Source organism: Callithrix jacchus, chromosome 10 (assembly GCF_049354715.1).
Source record: "Callithrix jacchus isolate 240 chromosome 10, calJac240_pri, whole genome shotgun sequence".
Taxonomy (NCBI): domain Eukaryota; kingdom Metazoa; phylum Chordata; class Mammalia; order Primates; family Cebidae; genus Callithrix; species Callithrix jacchus.
In genome coordinates this window covers 57,539,015-57,552,028 of record NC_133511.1, presented here as the reverse complement: position 1 = coordinate 57,552,028, position 13,014 = coordinate 57,539,015, and the positions used below count along the sequence as shown (strand labels likewise).

The following is a 13,014-nucleotide window of genomic DNA, read 5'->3' as shown; positions in this document are numbered from 1 at the left end:
GGAGGCAGGCATTTACTAGAAGAAAGAACGGACCAATGGCTTCCCAGAGCATTGTTCAGCCACATTAGAGAAAGGATTAAGCAGATACATTCAGCTATTCTAACAGATTTTCTTTAAGCCTTGAATACGCCTCTCACACTCAACTCAGATAATCACATTAGTTTTGTCATTAAAAGATCCCTTTTATAGAAAGTACCTAAACCGCTTAAACCACCCAGAGAGGTTGCATACATTATCAAACACAAGACAAACAAAAGGGGTTTCTGTCCCACATCTCAGTTTTCCTTTCTCCTCAAAAATTTGGGAAATGAAGGTAGAAATGATTTTGCAAATGGCCGGTGGCTGCACAGCAACCCTCAGTCCTTCCTCCCCTGGATAGTCCTCTGCATTCAGAACTGGAAGGACTGGAAAATGACTTCAGCACTGAGGCTAGCAGAAAACAGTTTAGAAAGAGATGAAGACAGCAAGGGCAAGGAGCAGGTACAAAGGAGTGTGCTTGCCTCTCTGCCACGGGAAATTGCATTTGGAAACACAAAAGAGCAGAAAAACACAGGATTTGGAATCGGGCAACTACCACTTACTAGGTCTGTGGCCATGGTTGGGGAGAGAAGGGAGTCACTTCATTTACCTCTGGTCCTCAATTATAAAATTGAGACAATATGTGTTTCTTCTCCCACCCAGGCTGTTTGTGGGGCTAAAATGAGAAAACGTAGACAGAAGAGTTCTGAGGTCTATATAGTATGATTCAAGCATTAAAGGGGAGATTTTATTTGTTTCTTTTTTTAATAGGCCCCATGATAAAAGCTATGTGTTTTGGGATTTTTGTTTCATTTTTTCACAGTAATATGTGTGGTATCTAACTACTGGCCTACCAGTAGTTAGTGCTTAACAACTTTTTCTCAATGAATAGTGCTTTTACTATCTTTCCCTCAAGTCCCCAACCATGCTGTAAACTCTCATCCCTCAAATCGCAGTTTAAATGTTGCTTCTCCTTGAAAGGCTTCCTCAGACCTGTAGGATGAGTTCATCACATCTGCATTCACATTCCCACGGTAACCTGAATGCCGCACAGATTCTTAGTCCAATGTATGTAATCATCTGACATTGTGACTGTCTTTCTCCATGAGACTTGAACTTCTTGAGAACACCGAGCTTTACCTTTAAACAGTTAAACTCCTTAACACTAAACCTGCACAAAGTTGCCATTGAATAAATGAGTGAATGAATGATAAGTAAACAAACAATCCAAAGAATTGAGGTTATTTGGCCCAGAAAAGAGGAAGTATCCCAAGAATCAGTCTCCAAAATAAAGGTTATTAAATTTGCTGATTAATGTCTATACTAGACATTGTGCTACTGTGCTGTTTAGAGGGTAAAGTGTAAGGCTATTGAGTTAAGAATCAGTTTTTCATTTTGTATGCAGGACAAAACTTGAGGAAAGGGTCTCAAATTATGATGGGAAAAATTTAGGTTAGACTAAGTTAACATCAACACTATTGCCATTTGGGGCCCAGTAATTCTTTGTTATGGGGGGAACTGTCCTGTCATTGTAAGATGTTCAGCATCATCCCTGGTCTGCATCAGGAATGTCGCTGGCACACCTCCACCCCAGCTGTGACAACTAACACCATCTCCAGCATTGCCAGCTGTCCTCTAGGAGGCAAAATTGCTACAAGTTGGGAAGCACTGTTGCAAACCTAAAGAACAAACTCCTGCAGGTGAGGGTCCTGTTATTCAGAAAAGGAGACAAAAGAGATGATGGATCTGAATGTAAGCTCCTTAAAGATAAAGCAGATGGGTATTTTACTGGTTTATATTTTACCTTCCATTGTGAAGGGAGGTAGTTTAACCAAATGAATTGACATTATGGTAACATATGAAATGTCTTCTGTTAACTGTAAAAGAGACTTCTGAAATAGGAATAATCTGATAGCTCTTTGATGTTGAGAAAAGGCCATTTATCAAGTCATCTGGCTTCTTCCACTTCTGTAAACTTAAGGACACTTACTGTACATTCTCAGTGTCATAGTACTTTCTAATCATCCTTAGCACACAGCTCCATTTAGAGTTTAGTATCTTGGAGTTATTGATGATGGTTAAAATCTTTCTTTCTTTGGCTATGTATCTCTACATTTTAGGACTTATGAAACAAAGAAAAACAGTTAACACCACTCCTCCAAACGGACAGAGGAAATTTAGTAACAGATGCCAACCTCTCTGTGTTGAAAGAAGCTCCTGGTTGTTTGTCTTGACTCTGCCTCCCATGGCTGGGAAGCCCAGTTCACCTCTAAGCGAAATAGGATGACAGTATATTTGGTGTCTGAGCTCATTTTCAAAACTACTTCATTATTTCTTCCCCCGTTCAACTATCTACTAAGGCATTTAAACTGGCCAAGAAACATCTAGCAAAATTTTGGCTGAGAATGTCCCTCCAGATACTAAAATCTATTTCTAAATTAAACCAGATTAGCAAAAATGTGTATACCTGTATTATATTTCCTTAGTTAATTGTAAAATCATTGTTATATTCTGGTTTTATGACTTTCATCTATAATGCAAGATTGTACAATTATGAAGACAGTGAAACGTATAAATATATGAAGAGAGATTGGAGCTCTCATTCATACTTTTCTCATTTCTGAGGTTCTTCCAATAAGTTCCTGCATGGGCTTCTCCAGATTAGTTGGTCTGTTTCTATCTGATGCACAGAGTAAACTGCTTAACTGCCTTCATTTTGTTTTCTGCTAGAAAGCTTAGAGCCAGATTTTCTTAGCCCTCATCTTCAGAAAATACATAAACTTCTATGGCAGCATTTCCCAACAGGTGTTCAGCAGAGCACTAATTTCTCAAATGTTCCATTTAGAAAGAGTTTCATATCAAATAAATTTGAGAAATGTCACATTCTTGTTCATTCACAATATGTAAAATGTTACATGAAAAAGGGTTCTCAATCAAATACATTTTGGAAAAAAACTTAGTTTTGGAAAGTTTCTTATTGATTCACAATGCTTATAGCATATTAAAGGTTTGAGAGATTTGGTAATAAAGATAACCTGTTTAAACTTGTTTCAACCATGTTCAAATACTTTTGCCCAAGGTACCCCTTTTTTGTCATTGCTTTTCCAGTTTCAAAGATATATATCCTAAGTTATAATATTTTGCTTAATGTTCTCACCCTGTTTTTAGGAAAACCAAGCTCTCTGAAGACAAGGACTAATAAGAGGTGGCCAGGTATTGCTTAAAGTGCTAGAAGAACAGACAGACAATCCCCACCTTGGTGGAGTTTACATTCTAGCTGACACACTAGGTGTAAACCTGGTTCTGTGAGAGCACAGATAAGGAATTACTCCCTTTAGGAAAGCTGGGAAAGACTTCACACGGAAGACAATCAAATTGATCTTGGTTTTAAATGATGCACAGCAGTTTGCCAGTAAAAAAAAAAAATATATTGGAGGCTGGACACTGTGGCTCATGCCTGTAATCCTAGTACTTTGGGAGGCCAAGGCAGGTGGATCACCTGAGGTCAGGAGTTCAAGACCAGCATGGACAACATGGCGAAACCCCATCTCTACTAAAAATACAAAAATTAGCTGGGTATGATGGTGCATGTCTGTAATCCCAGCTACTCGGGAGGCTGAGGAGGAAGCAGGAGAACTGCTGGAGCCTAGGAGACAGAGGTTGCAGTGAGCCAAGATTATACCACTGCACTATAGCCTGGGCTAAAGAATGAGATTCCATCTCAAAAAAAAAAAAAAAATGGAGGTTGGTGCTGAGAAAGGAATTTTCTGTTTTTTTCTTTTTTTTTTTTTTGAGACGGAGTTTCGCTCTTGTTACCCAGGCTGGAGTGCAATGGCGCAACCTCGGCTCACCGCAACCTCCGCCTCCTGGGTTCAGGCAATTCTCCTGCCTCAGCCTCCTGAGTAGCTGGGATTACAGGCACATGCCACCATGCCCAGCTAATTTTTTTTATTTTTAGTAGAGACGGGGTTTCACCATGTTGACCAAGATGGTCTCGATCTCTTGACCTAATGATCCACCCACCTCGGCCTCCCAAAGTGCTGGGAGAAAGGAATTTTAGACAGAAGAGCGGTATTTCAGAATAATGAGAAGTTTGGTACAGCTGAAGTGCAGGGTTATTAGGAAAGTGAAGGGTGGCAGTAAAAATGGGAAGTGGGTCCAGAGAGGTAATTTAAGGAAAGGCTGTACCGGGGCTCAGTGGTGTCTTGGATCAGTGGCGTAATATGTAGGGGAATTAGGATGTTTTGATATTTCTTTAAAAAGTATCAGGGTAACGAAAGTACAGTATGAGCTCCTGAAATATGTTTCTCAAACACTAGCGCCTTGAGCCCATGCTTTGATTGCCATCTACTCACCATGACTCTCCAGCACACATTGAGTTGCACATCCCTATGTCCAACAACTCTACTTGGTTATTTCAAAAGTTCATACAACTCAGCATGACAAAACTGAACTCAAGTCTTCCTGTCAAACCTGGACACCCTCCAGGGCACCTTCTCCTATATATGGCACCATCATCTATCCAAGTGCACAAACCAGACATCATAATCTTTGACACCTGCCCAACTCATATCTCATATAGAACTATTACCAAATCCCGCTGACTTTCTTTACTAAATCTTTATCCAATTTTTCCACTTCTTCTTATCTCCATCTCTACCACTCTAGTCAAAACTACCTTCTTCTCTTAACCTGACAACTGCAACTGGGGTCTCCTACATTATTCGCTTGTCCCTACAATGCATACTCTACTCTATAGCCAGAGTAGTCCTTTTCGATGAAAATCTGTTCATGTCACACCCCTAATTAAAGCCCATCAAAGGTTTTTCATCCGTATAATTCTACTTGAATGAGCATTCCCACTGCCCATGTCTTCATATTCATCTTATGTCACATTCTCTGTGGTTGTTTCCCATTGCAGTGGCTTTCTTTCAGTTCCTTGAATATGCTACACTCAGGGCTTTTGCTCATGTCATTTTCTCCACTCCTCTTCCTAGTATAGCTCCCATTCATCATTTAGATCACACCAAAAATGTGGCATCTCAAAAAGGCACTCCTATTCCCCCAGACTACCTCACATTGTCTAAATGCTAAACATTTAACATTTAGTGTTATCAAGAGTTGGGACCATTAGAGTAGGACATTTAGCAATTAATCTCTATTTTCCTATTAGATTGCAATTAATGTCCTAATTGCCTCAACTCTTCATAACACTTATCATTGTAATGTATAACTTGACATGTCATGTCTTTCTCGTAGCAGAACATAAACTTTATTAAATTAAGTGCTGTGTTTGCTTTTTCACCATTGTATTTTTCAGGTTCTAGACCAATTCCTTACGTCTCTGTCAAGAACATAAAAAGTTGTATTCTCAATTACCATTTAAGAGAGTCACATACTATCTACAGATATACAAAACAACTATTTAACTTCATTTGTCCCCTTATTTTCCACACTTGCTCCACAATAGTATAGGTCTTTCTACTACCCAAGTTACTGGCATATTGTTGGATACCAGTGCTCCAAGAAACTGTGTGATAGATGCCGTGTGATTGAGTTGCCTGCACTGCTTCCCCCATCCTAAGAAGTACACCTCTGTAACCATGTTTTCATGGACCTGTCCTTCCCTAACTACCTGAGAGTTGAGAATTTGTGAGGCATTGCTCCCTCAGAGGGCTGAGGATACCATTCTAAGAAGTCACCATGGGCCTTGTGTAAATAGAGAAAAGTAAGCCGGTCTGTAGAGGGAGAATAAAGCAGTCATGGGGAGAGATGAATTAGGCAGGGCTCCCACACTCAGTTGAGTCAGGCAGGATGACAGAAGTAAGGTGAACTAAATTCAAATTCAAATTTCAGATTCTTTCAACTAGTGACTCTCAAAGTGTGATGCTCCAGCATCACCTGCGAACTTGTTAGAAATGGAACTTCCCAAGATCCACCCCAACACATGTTAGAAACTCTGGGATGGGGCTCAGCAATCAGCATTTTTACAAGCCCTTTTGGGTAATTCTGATGCATTCTCTAGACTGCCTACAGAATTGTAGACCTCTGACAACCAAATCCAAACCACAGTCTGACAACAGGTCACCGCTGTTGAAAGTGAAATAGTACACAAAAGTAGTACTGATTTTCAATAACTTTCCAGACCCTAGTTCTAGTTCCCCATGATTCCTAGTAACCCAAGTCCTGGCACTGATCTTGCTGTTTCAAAACGTTTCTTTTCCTTAAGCTGGTTTTATGGGTTTTTGTTTTTTGAATCCAAACAAAAATTAAACTGTACCAGTAAAATGAAGCAAACAAAATCTGCCAAAAAGGAGCCCCAGTTTTGCCACAGAGGAGCTGTGAGGCCTTAGACAAGTTCCTTCTCTCTAGGCCACAATTCTCTCTATTACAAAATGATAAGAGTTGAACTGGATATCTCGGGGGCCTTCGCCCTCTAATATGCTGGCTTAGACACCAGCTCTTCCGGATAACCTCTTGGTGCTACAGATTCCCTAAGAAAGTCCCCCTACATTTCTTTAGTTTTACCCATTGCATCCAGGCAGTTAAAGTAACAAAAACAGAAAATAAAAAGCACCCAATTCTTTCTAAGCTCTTGGGAGTTGAAAAAAATAAAAATAAAAAGCACTCAAGTCTCCATGTCTCTCTTTCCGTGTCAGTAAAAAGTGCAGTTTTATTAGGGGGATGCTTTAAATAATAAGGCTTATCTGACACTCCAATTCTTTTTCATTTTAAAATTAAACTTTAGCATATTATAATTACACTCACTTCAATTAAGGCTGCTATCTATATTCATAAAATGCATACAGTAATAGGATAAAATTATGCTTGCCAAAAAATCTATATTTTTGCAGTTTGTTTCTTTAGAATGATGCAATTCATCCAAACAACCAATATTAAATAAAATGGCAAAGTATTTTAAAGATTCTAAACAAGGAAAAATCCCTAAACCCATAAAATAAATTGTAAGGATATCCTCTATTAACCCCATAAAGCCTGCATTATATAATTTCTTAGTTGACAAAGCATAAAAACTAGTATTGTTTTGACCCTTAAATTCCCACCCCAATAGATTGTTCTCTGGTGCTGAAACAAAAATAGCGACCAAATGCTTTGATAGACAACTCATTACAATGAGAACTGAAGGCTTCTAAAACAAGACAAAGATTTTCCTATATCTCCCAGATGCCAGGGAAAGTAAAAAAAAATTTCAGCCTTCCACCCCAAGAATGAACTCTGTATCTGCACTTTAAAAAAAAATAATAAGTGCCTTAGAAATGACCAAGCTCAAGGTACAGCTTTTTAAAAAGCAGAAAATGTTCCCAAGGCAGGTTGAAGAAAAAAAAATTATTGAAAGAAAATGAAAAGAAACAAGGAGGAAGAAATCTTTCAACAGAGTAGAAACTGTTAGTCTCTCTCTTTCTCTCTCTCTCTCTTTCTCTCTCTGTGTCCCTGAAAGGTTTTGATCCAACCCTATTTGTTATCCTAGAAAAGCTCTTCTGAAGAAAGGTCTCAGTGTAAGAAGTGCTTGAAAGAAGCCAACCCCTTGGAAATAGGAATGGCTTGGCCATTTATTAATGTCAAATATATTGCCTGCATGAATTAGTCAGCTTGTCTTTTGGAAGTCATACAGAAAAGTTCTTGTGCACCTGCCTGTTTGTCTGATACTTCTGGTTTTAATGATAGCAGAACTATCAGAAAATAAAATTTAAAAAATTTTAAAGCTGAAATGTTATATTCTACTTTTGGAATAGCTGATTCATCCATTTTAAAGGATTCTTACTGAAATATAATTAGGGACTATGACATAAAGCTTGCTTATATTTAAAAAGACAAGAGAGAGTCATTTTCCTAAACTGGCAGAATTTAACCAAATTACCACAAAACTGACCTTAGAAACAAAGAGAAATGGAGCAGAAAAAGGCCAGATTTCTTACTGGCAGTATCACAGTGGCCAATATCCCAGAACTAAGAAAAGTTGCCAAGTGAAAGAGAAAAAAATTAAAGGACTTTCCAAAAACAGCTAAGCCCAGTGCACACAGCATTCCCAACAGCCGGAGTCAGAGTGAGTTTCAGAAGCAACACACAGGTATAAGGTCCAGCTGTATTTTTTATTTACAGCACAGTTCAAAGTCATTAAATCCAGTATAAAAGAAATGGCTCTCATTTCCTGGATTGGCACCAGACATCCTACCAGCTGCAATTACATCATTTTTTATCTATCTTCTGCTTTTACTTTTTGTAGGGTAGGGATGGGGACTTACAAATGAGCCAAAGAGACTTCAACCACAAAACCAAGGAGAAATCTCTGCATGCAGATACAAAGGAATTAACTCTCCCGCTTATGAAAGGCAGTCAGGAACTCTGCTCCAGTTGTGAGGGCCACTGATGGTATGGGAGAGCTATCAAGAAGATTCTTCCTAGATGTGGTGCAAAGACAGTGAGAACCCAGGAAATCACACTCATGGGACAGCTGCTCTTACCATCATCACCCTCTATTCTATCTCAACCTTGGCACCATCAAATCTAATGATAAACAAGATAAAGTAATTGCATGTAGAAAATCAAAGTAAATGGGAATGTAGTGGTGTGAACATAAAAGAAGAAACTGAAAAAAATCAAGTTTCTCAGCGCTGTTTTCCGGCACTGTCATAGAAATCTCTGATCCAATTCTTCATATGTCTAACTTCCAAGACGCGGGCTAATAGCACAGACGTGGGATCTAAGGCATTTTTGGCACGGAGATCTAAGTGGTGGGCCCCCTCTGAGATGGTGACTGCAACCAGAGTATCTGTGATATCCTTAGTTACTCCACCTCCTGACCAGGGGTCTAGTTCACCATTGCTGCAAGTGAAAAAAAGAAGAAAAAATAAAGTTGTTACGTTTTTGTATCGCTACTCAGATAAAGCTAGGAGAAACCTATTATATGCTTAACACCTAAAATTATAAACTTATAGCATGGTGGATTTGATCTGAGGATCTAATTTATCGTATAGAAAGATGCTTCAAACTGGAGATTTGCAATATTCCTGCAACCAAGTGCAAAAAAGAAAAAACAGAACCAGAGATTATTGAAGGGAGTGTTCCCATAAATCATCCTAGACTGTACTGGGATATGAAATTTAGAAACCTGAATTTCAATCCTCATTTCATCATTCAAAAGTTATATAATGCAAGTTGCCTGACTCAGTTTCCTAATCTGTAAAACAGAGATAACAGGCCAGGCCCAATGGCTAATGCTTATCATCTCAGCTTTTTAGAAGGCCAAGATGGTGAATCACTTAAGCCCAGGAGTTCAAGACTAGCCTGGGCAACATGGTGAAACCCCGTCTTCTCAACGGAGGGAAGAAGGAAGAAAGGGAGGGAGGAAGGGAGGAAAGGAGGAAGCTGCATTTTTTGTCCAATACAGTACTTTGGAAAACAGGATGGTAGAGCTGAAAAATGACACCAGGAACTAGAATCAGAAAATTTGGATATTACTCAAAAATCCTCATTTTACATTGGCTTTAAAGTTAAGGAAATTCTACCAGGTTGTTAGTCTCAGCTGGTTCACACAACACAATTCAGAATAATGTAAACAGGATCAGTCACTGAAACTATTTAGTTTAACTGAGTAAAAAATCCAATATAACCACAGACAGACAGCATCCCTAATAATATTTCTGAACAGTTTTGAGACATAATTCATCTACCACAGAATTCATCCATTTAAAATACACAATTCAATGGTTTTTAGTATACTTAGAATTATGCAGCCAGCACCACACACCACTTTAGAACATTTTCATCACCCCAAATAGAAACCCATACTCATTAGCAGTCACTCCCCATCTTCCTAGCTTGCTCTCAGCCCCAGGAAACCATGAATCTATTTTCTGAATCTATAGATTTGCCTATTCTGGACATTTCATACAAATGGAATTAAATAATAGGGGGTCTTTTGGAACTGGCCTCTTTCACTTTGCTTAATGTTTTCAAGTTTTATCCATGTTGTGGCATGAATCAGTACATGTTCCTTTTTATTGCCAAATGATATTTCATTGTATGGATACATCATATTTCTCTCTTCATCATTTGATGCACATTTGTGTTGTTTTCACTTTTTAGCTAATGAGTATTGCTCCTTTGAACATTCACATACAAGTTTTTGTGTGGATGCATGATTTCACTTCTCTCAGGCATATACTTAGGAATTTCTAGGACATATGGTAACAATCTATTAACTGCCAGACTACTTTCCAAAGGGGCTGCACGGTTTTATACTCCCAGTAGCAACAGTTGAGGGTTCCACTTTCTTCAACACTTATTATTATCTATTTTAGACATCCTAGGTTAGTAAGTATTAAATGGTATTTCACTGTGGTTTTAATTTGCATTTCCCAAGAGACTGATGGGATTTAAAGATCTTATGTGCTAATTGGTCATTTGTATATCTTCTCTGGAAAAATGCCTAGTCATATATTTATGTTTTCTCATTTTTTAACAAGGATTATATGTCTTTTTATTCTTGAGTGAGAGCTCATACTCTGTTGTGTACTGCAGAGTAAGAAAAGCATGAGTTTTGGGATCAAACACACTTTGGTTCCAGTCTCAGTCCTGCCTCTCATCTACCTAATCTCACGGAAGCAGATTACTTAGGGAAAAAACTGTCACTGAAATACCTGGATCTAAGTACTCAGCCCATGGCAAGCCCTTGTATGGTACCTCTTGCCATATCTTTACTTACATACCACTTGAAATCACTTATAGAACAATTTTTTGTGTGTCCTGATACTTGTTTAACACAAACTCCATTTTGCTGGTATTGTTTACAAAGCATTATCTATTCTGGATACAAGTTCCTTATCAAATACATGAATTGCAAATATTTTCTCCCATTCTGTAGACTGTCTTCTAACTTTCTTGATAGTATCATTTGCAGCACATGTTTTTCATTTTCATGAAGTCAAATTTATCTATTTTTTTCTCTTTGTATTTTTGGTATTGTATCCAACAAACTGCTGTCTAACCCATGGTGATGAAGATTTATTTCTAAGTTTTCCTCTATGAGATTTATCACTTTAGCTCTTACATTTAAGCCTTTGATCTATTCTGAGTTGATTGTTTTGTTATGGTATGAAATAGGGAGCGACCCTCATTCTTCTGCATGCAGATCTCCAGTTTTCCCAGCATCATTTGTTGAAAAAACTATTCTTTTCTCAATGAATAGTCTTGCTACTTTTGTCAAAAATCAATAGGCCATACATATAAGGTTTGATTTCTGGACACTCAATTCTCTTCCACTTATCTATATATCTATATATATCCTTATGTCAATATCACACTGTATTGACTGTAGCTTTGTAATAAGTTTGCAATCAGGAAGTGTGAGTTCTTCAAGTTTGTTCTGCCTTTTCAAGATTGTTTTGGCTATTCTGGGTTCTTTATATTCCCACATAAATTTCAGGAGCAGTTTGTTAATTTCTGTTTTTTAAAAAAAAGGTGAGCTGGAAATTTGATAGTGATCACATTGAATCTGTGGATCAACTTAAAGAGCACAGTCATCTTAATAGTATTAACACTTAATAGCATTAATACATCTTGATAGTATGAACACTTAAGTATTAACACTTAATACTATTAAGTCATCTTAATGGTATCAATACTATTAACATTAACATTAAATTAATATTGATATTGATGATGCACAAATGTGCATCAATTTAAAATTAATATTAAATTAAATTAATATTAATTAATATTAAATTGATATTAATAGTGTTAATAACAACCATATTAATACTATTGATAATATATTAATATTAATACTTAATAGTATTAACACTACTATTAATCTTAATATTGTTAATAATAATAGTGTTAATACTAATAGCATTAACACTTAGTAGTATTAACACTTAACATGAGCTGTCTTTCCATTTAAAGGCAGCAATTTTTAACTTCTTTGTCTCCAATGTATACATCTAGCATTTCTTTTGCTAAATTAATACTTTTGCCAAAGTATTTTATTCTTGATGCTATTTAAATCAAATTTTCCCTAATATAACATATTATGCATAGATTGCATTAGTGTTTACAAAGCCTTTCACATTTGTTCATTGTAACAACCCTATGAAGTAGGTTTAATTACAACTCTTTTATGGATGAGAAAACTAATACCCAAAAGGTTAAAAGGCTTGCCAAAATCATTTGACTTGGCAAATCTGAGATTCAAACACAGCTCTAAAAACCCTAGTCCAATGCTTAATTTTATACGGCATTGCATTTCGCAGAAACATGACTGCTGTTGGAAGTCGATAGTTCACATTCTCTTAACTTGTGTGCTGTAGAGTAAAAAGAACATGAGTTTTGGGATCAGACACACTTTGGTTCCAGTCTCAGGTCTGCTTCTCATCTAACACATTCCTTAGGGAAAAAACTGTCACTGAAATACCTGGATCTGAGTGTTCTGCCCAGGGCGAGTATTAGATTACTTTCCCCTTCTATGGTACCTCTTGGCCTATCTTTACCTACCTACCACTTGGAATCACTTATAGAACATTTTTATATGTGTCCTGATATTTGTTTAATGCAAACTCCATTTTGCTAATACTGTTTTCAAAGCCTGAAACAAAAATATTTAAGCTCACATTATCAAATACATGAAATTATTCCCATAATTTGCATAACCATCAAAAAACTTCTCAGCTAAAAGTACAACCTATACACATATGACTACCAAATAATATATCTAGCCAGGATTATTCCCCTAAACTTCGGAACCAAAGTTCAACTGTCTATTTTACATTTTTACAAGGAAGTCAAATTAGACACTTAGCAGTTCCAGATACTCCCCAAATGCCAACCAGTCCCTTCCGCCATCTTACCAATCTCAGTTAGTAGAAAGTCTATCCTTTTAGTTGCCCAGGCCAAAAAGTTTCGTGTCACTCTTTAATCTTTTTGATTTTACTCTTTAATCTTCTCATTGTTTAACACACAATCTGTCAACAATCCTGT

The 13,014-nt window shown here is 37.3% G+C and overlaps 1 protein-coding gene and 1 long non-coding RNA gene across 4 annotated transcripts in view; one reads left to right on the top strand and one right to left on the bottom strand.

Annotated features, from left to right (window-relative positions):
* LOC144578095 (uncharacterized) overlaps nt 1-2,781 on the top strand; it is a 39,588-nt gene extending 36,807 nt beyond the window's left edge. Inside the window, exon 4 of the long non-coding RNA XR_013523204.1 lies at nt 2,139-2,781. This is a non-coding gene — a long non-coding RNA (uncharacterized LOC144578095). The remainder of the gene's footprint in view (nt 1-2,138) is intronic.
* Nucleotides 2,782-6,661: 3,880 nt separating this feature from the next.
* Nucleotides 6,662-13,014, bottom strand: part of PRCP (prolylcarboxypeptidase) — an 80,633-nt gene continuing 74,280 nt past the window's right edge. For all 3 annotated transcript variants that reach the window (XM_078340115.1, XM_054241860.2, XM_002754749.7), the window contains one exon: nt 6,662-8,862. In XM_078340115.1, the coding sequence (XP_078196241.1) occupies nt 8,646-8,862 (217 nt within the window). In that variant the 3' untranslated portion in view covers nt 6,662-8,645. The remainder of the gene's footprint in view (nt 8,863-13,014) is intronic.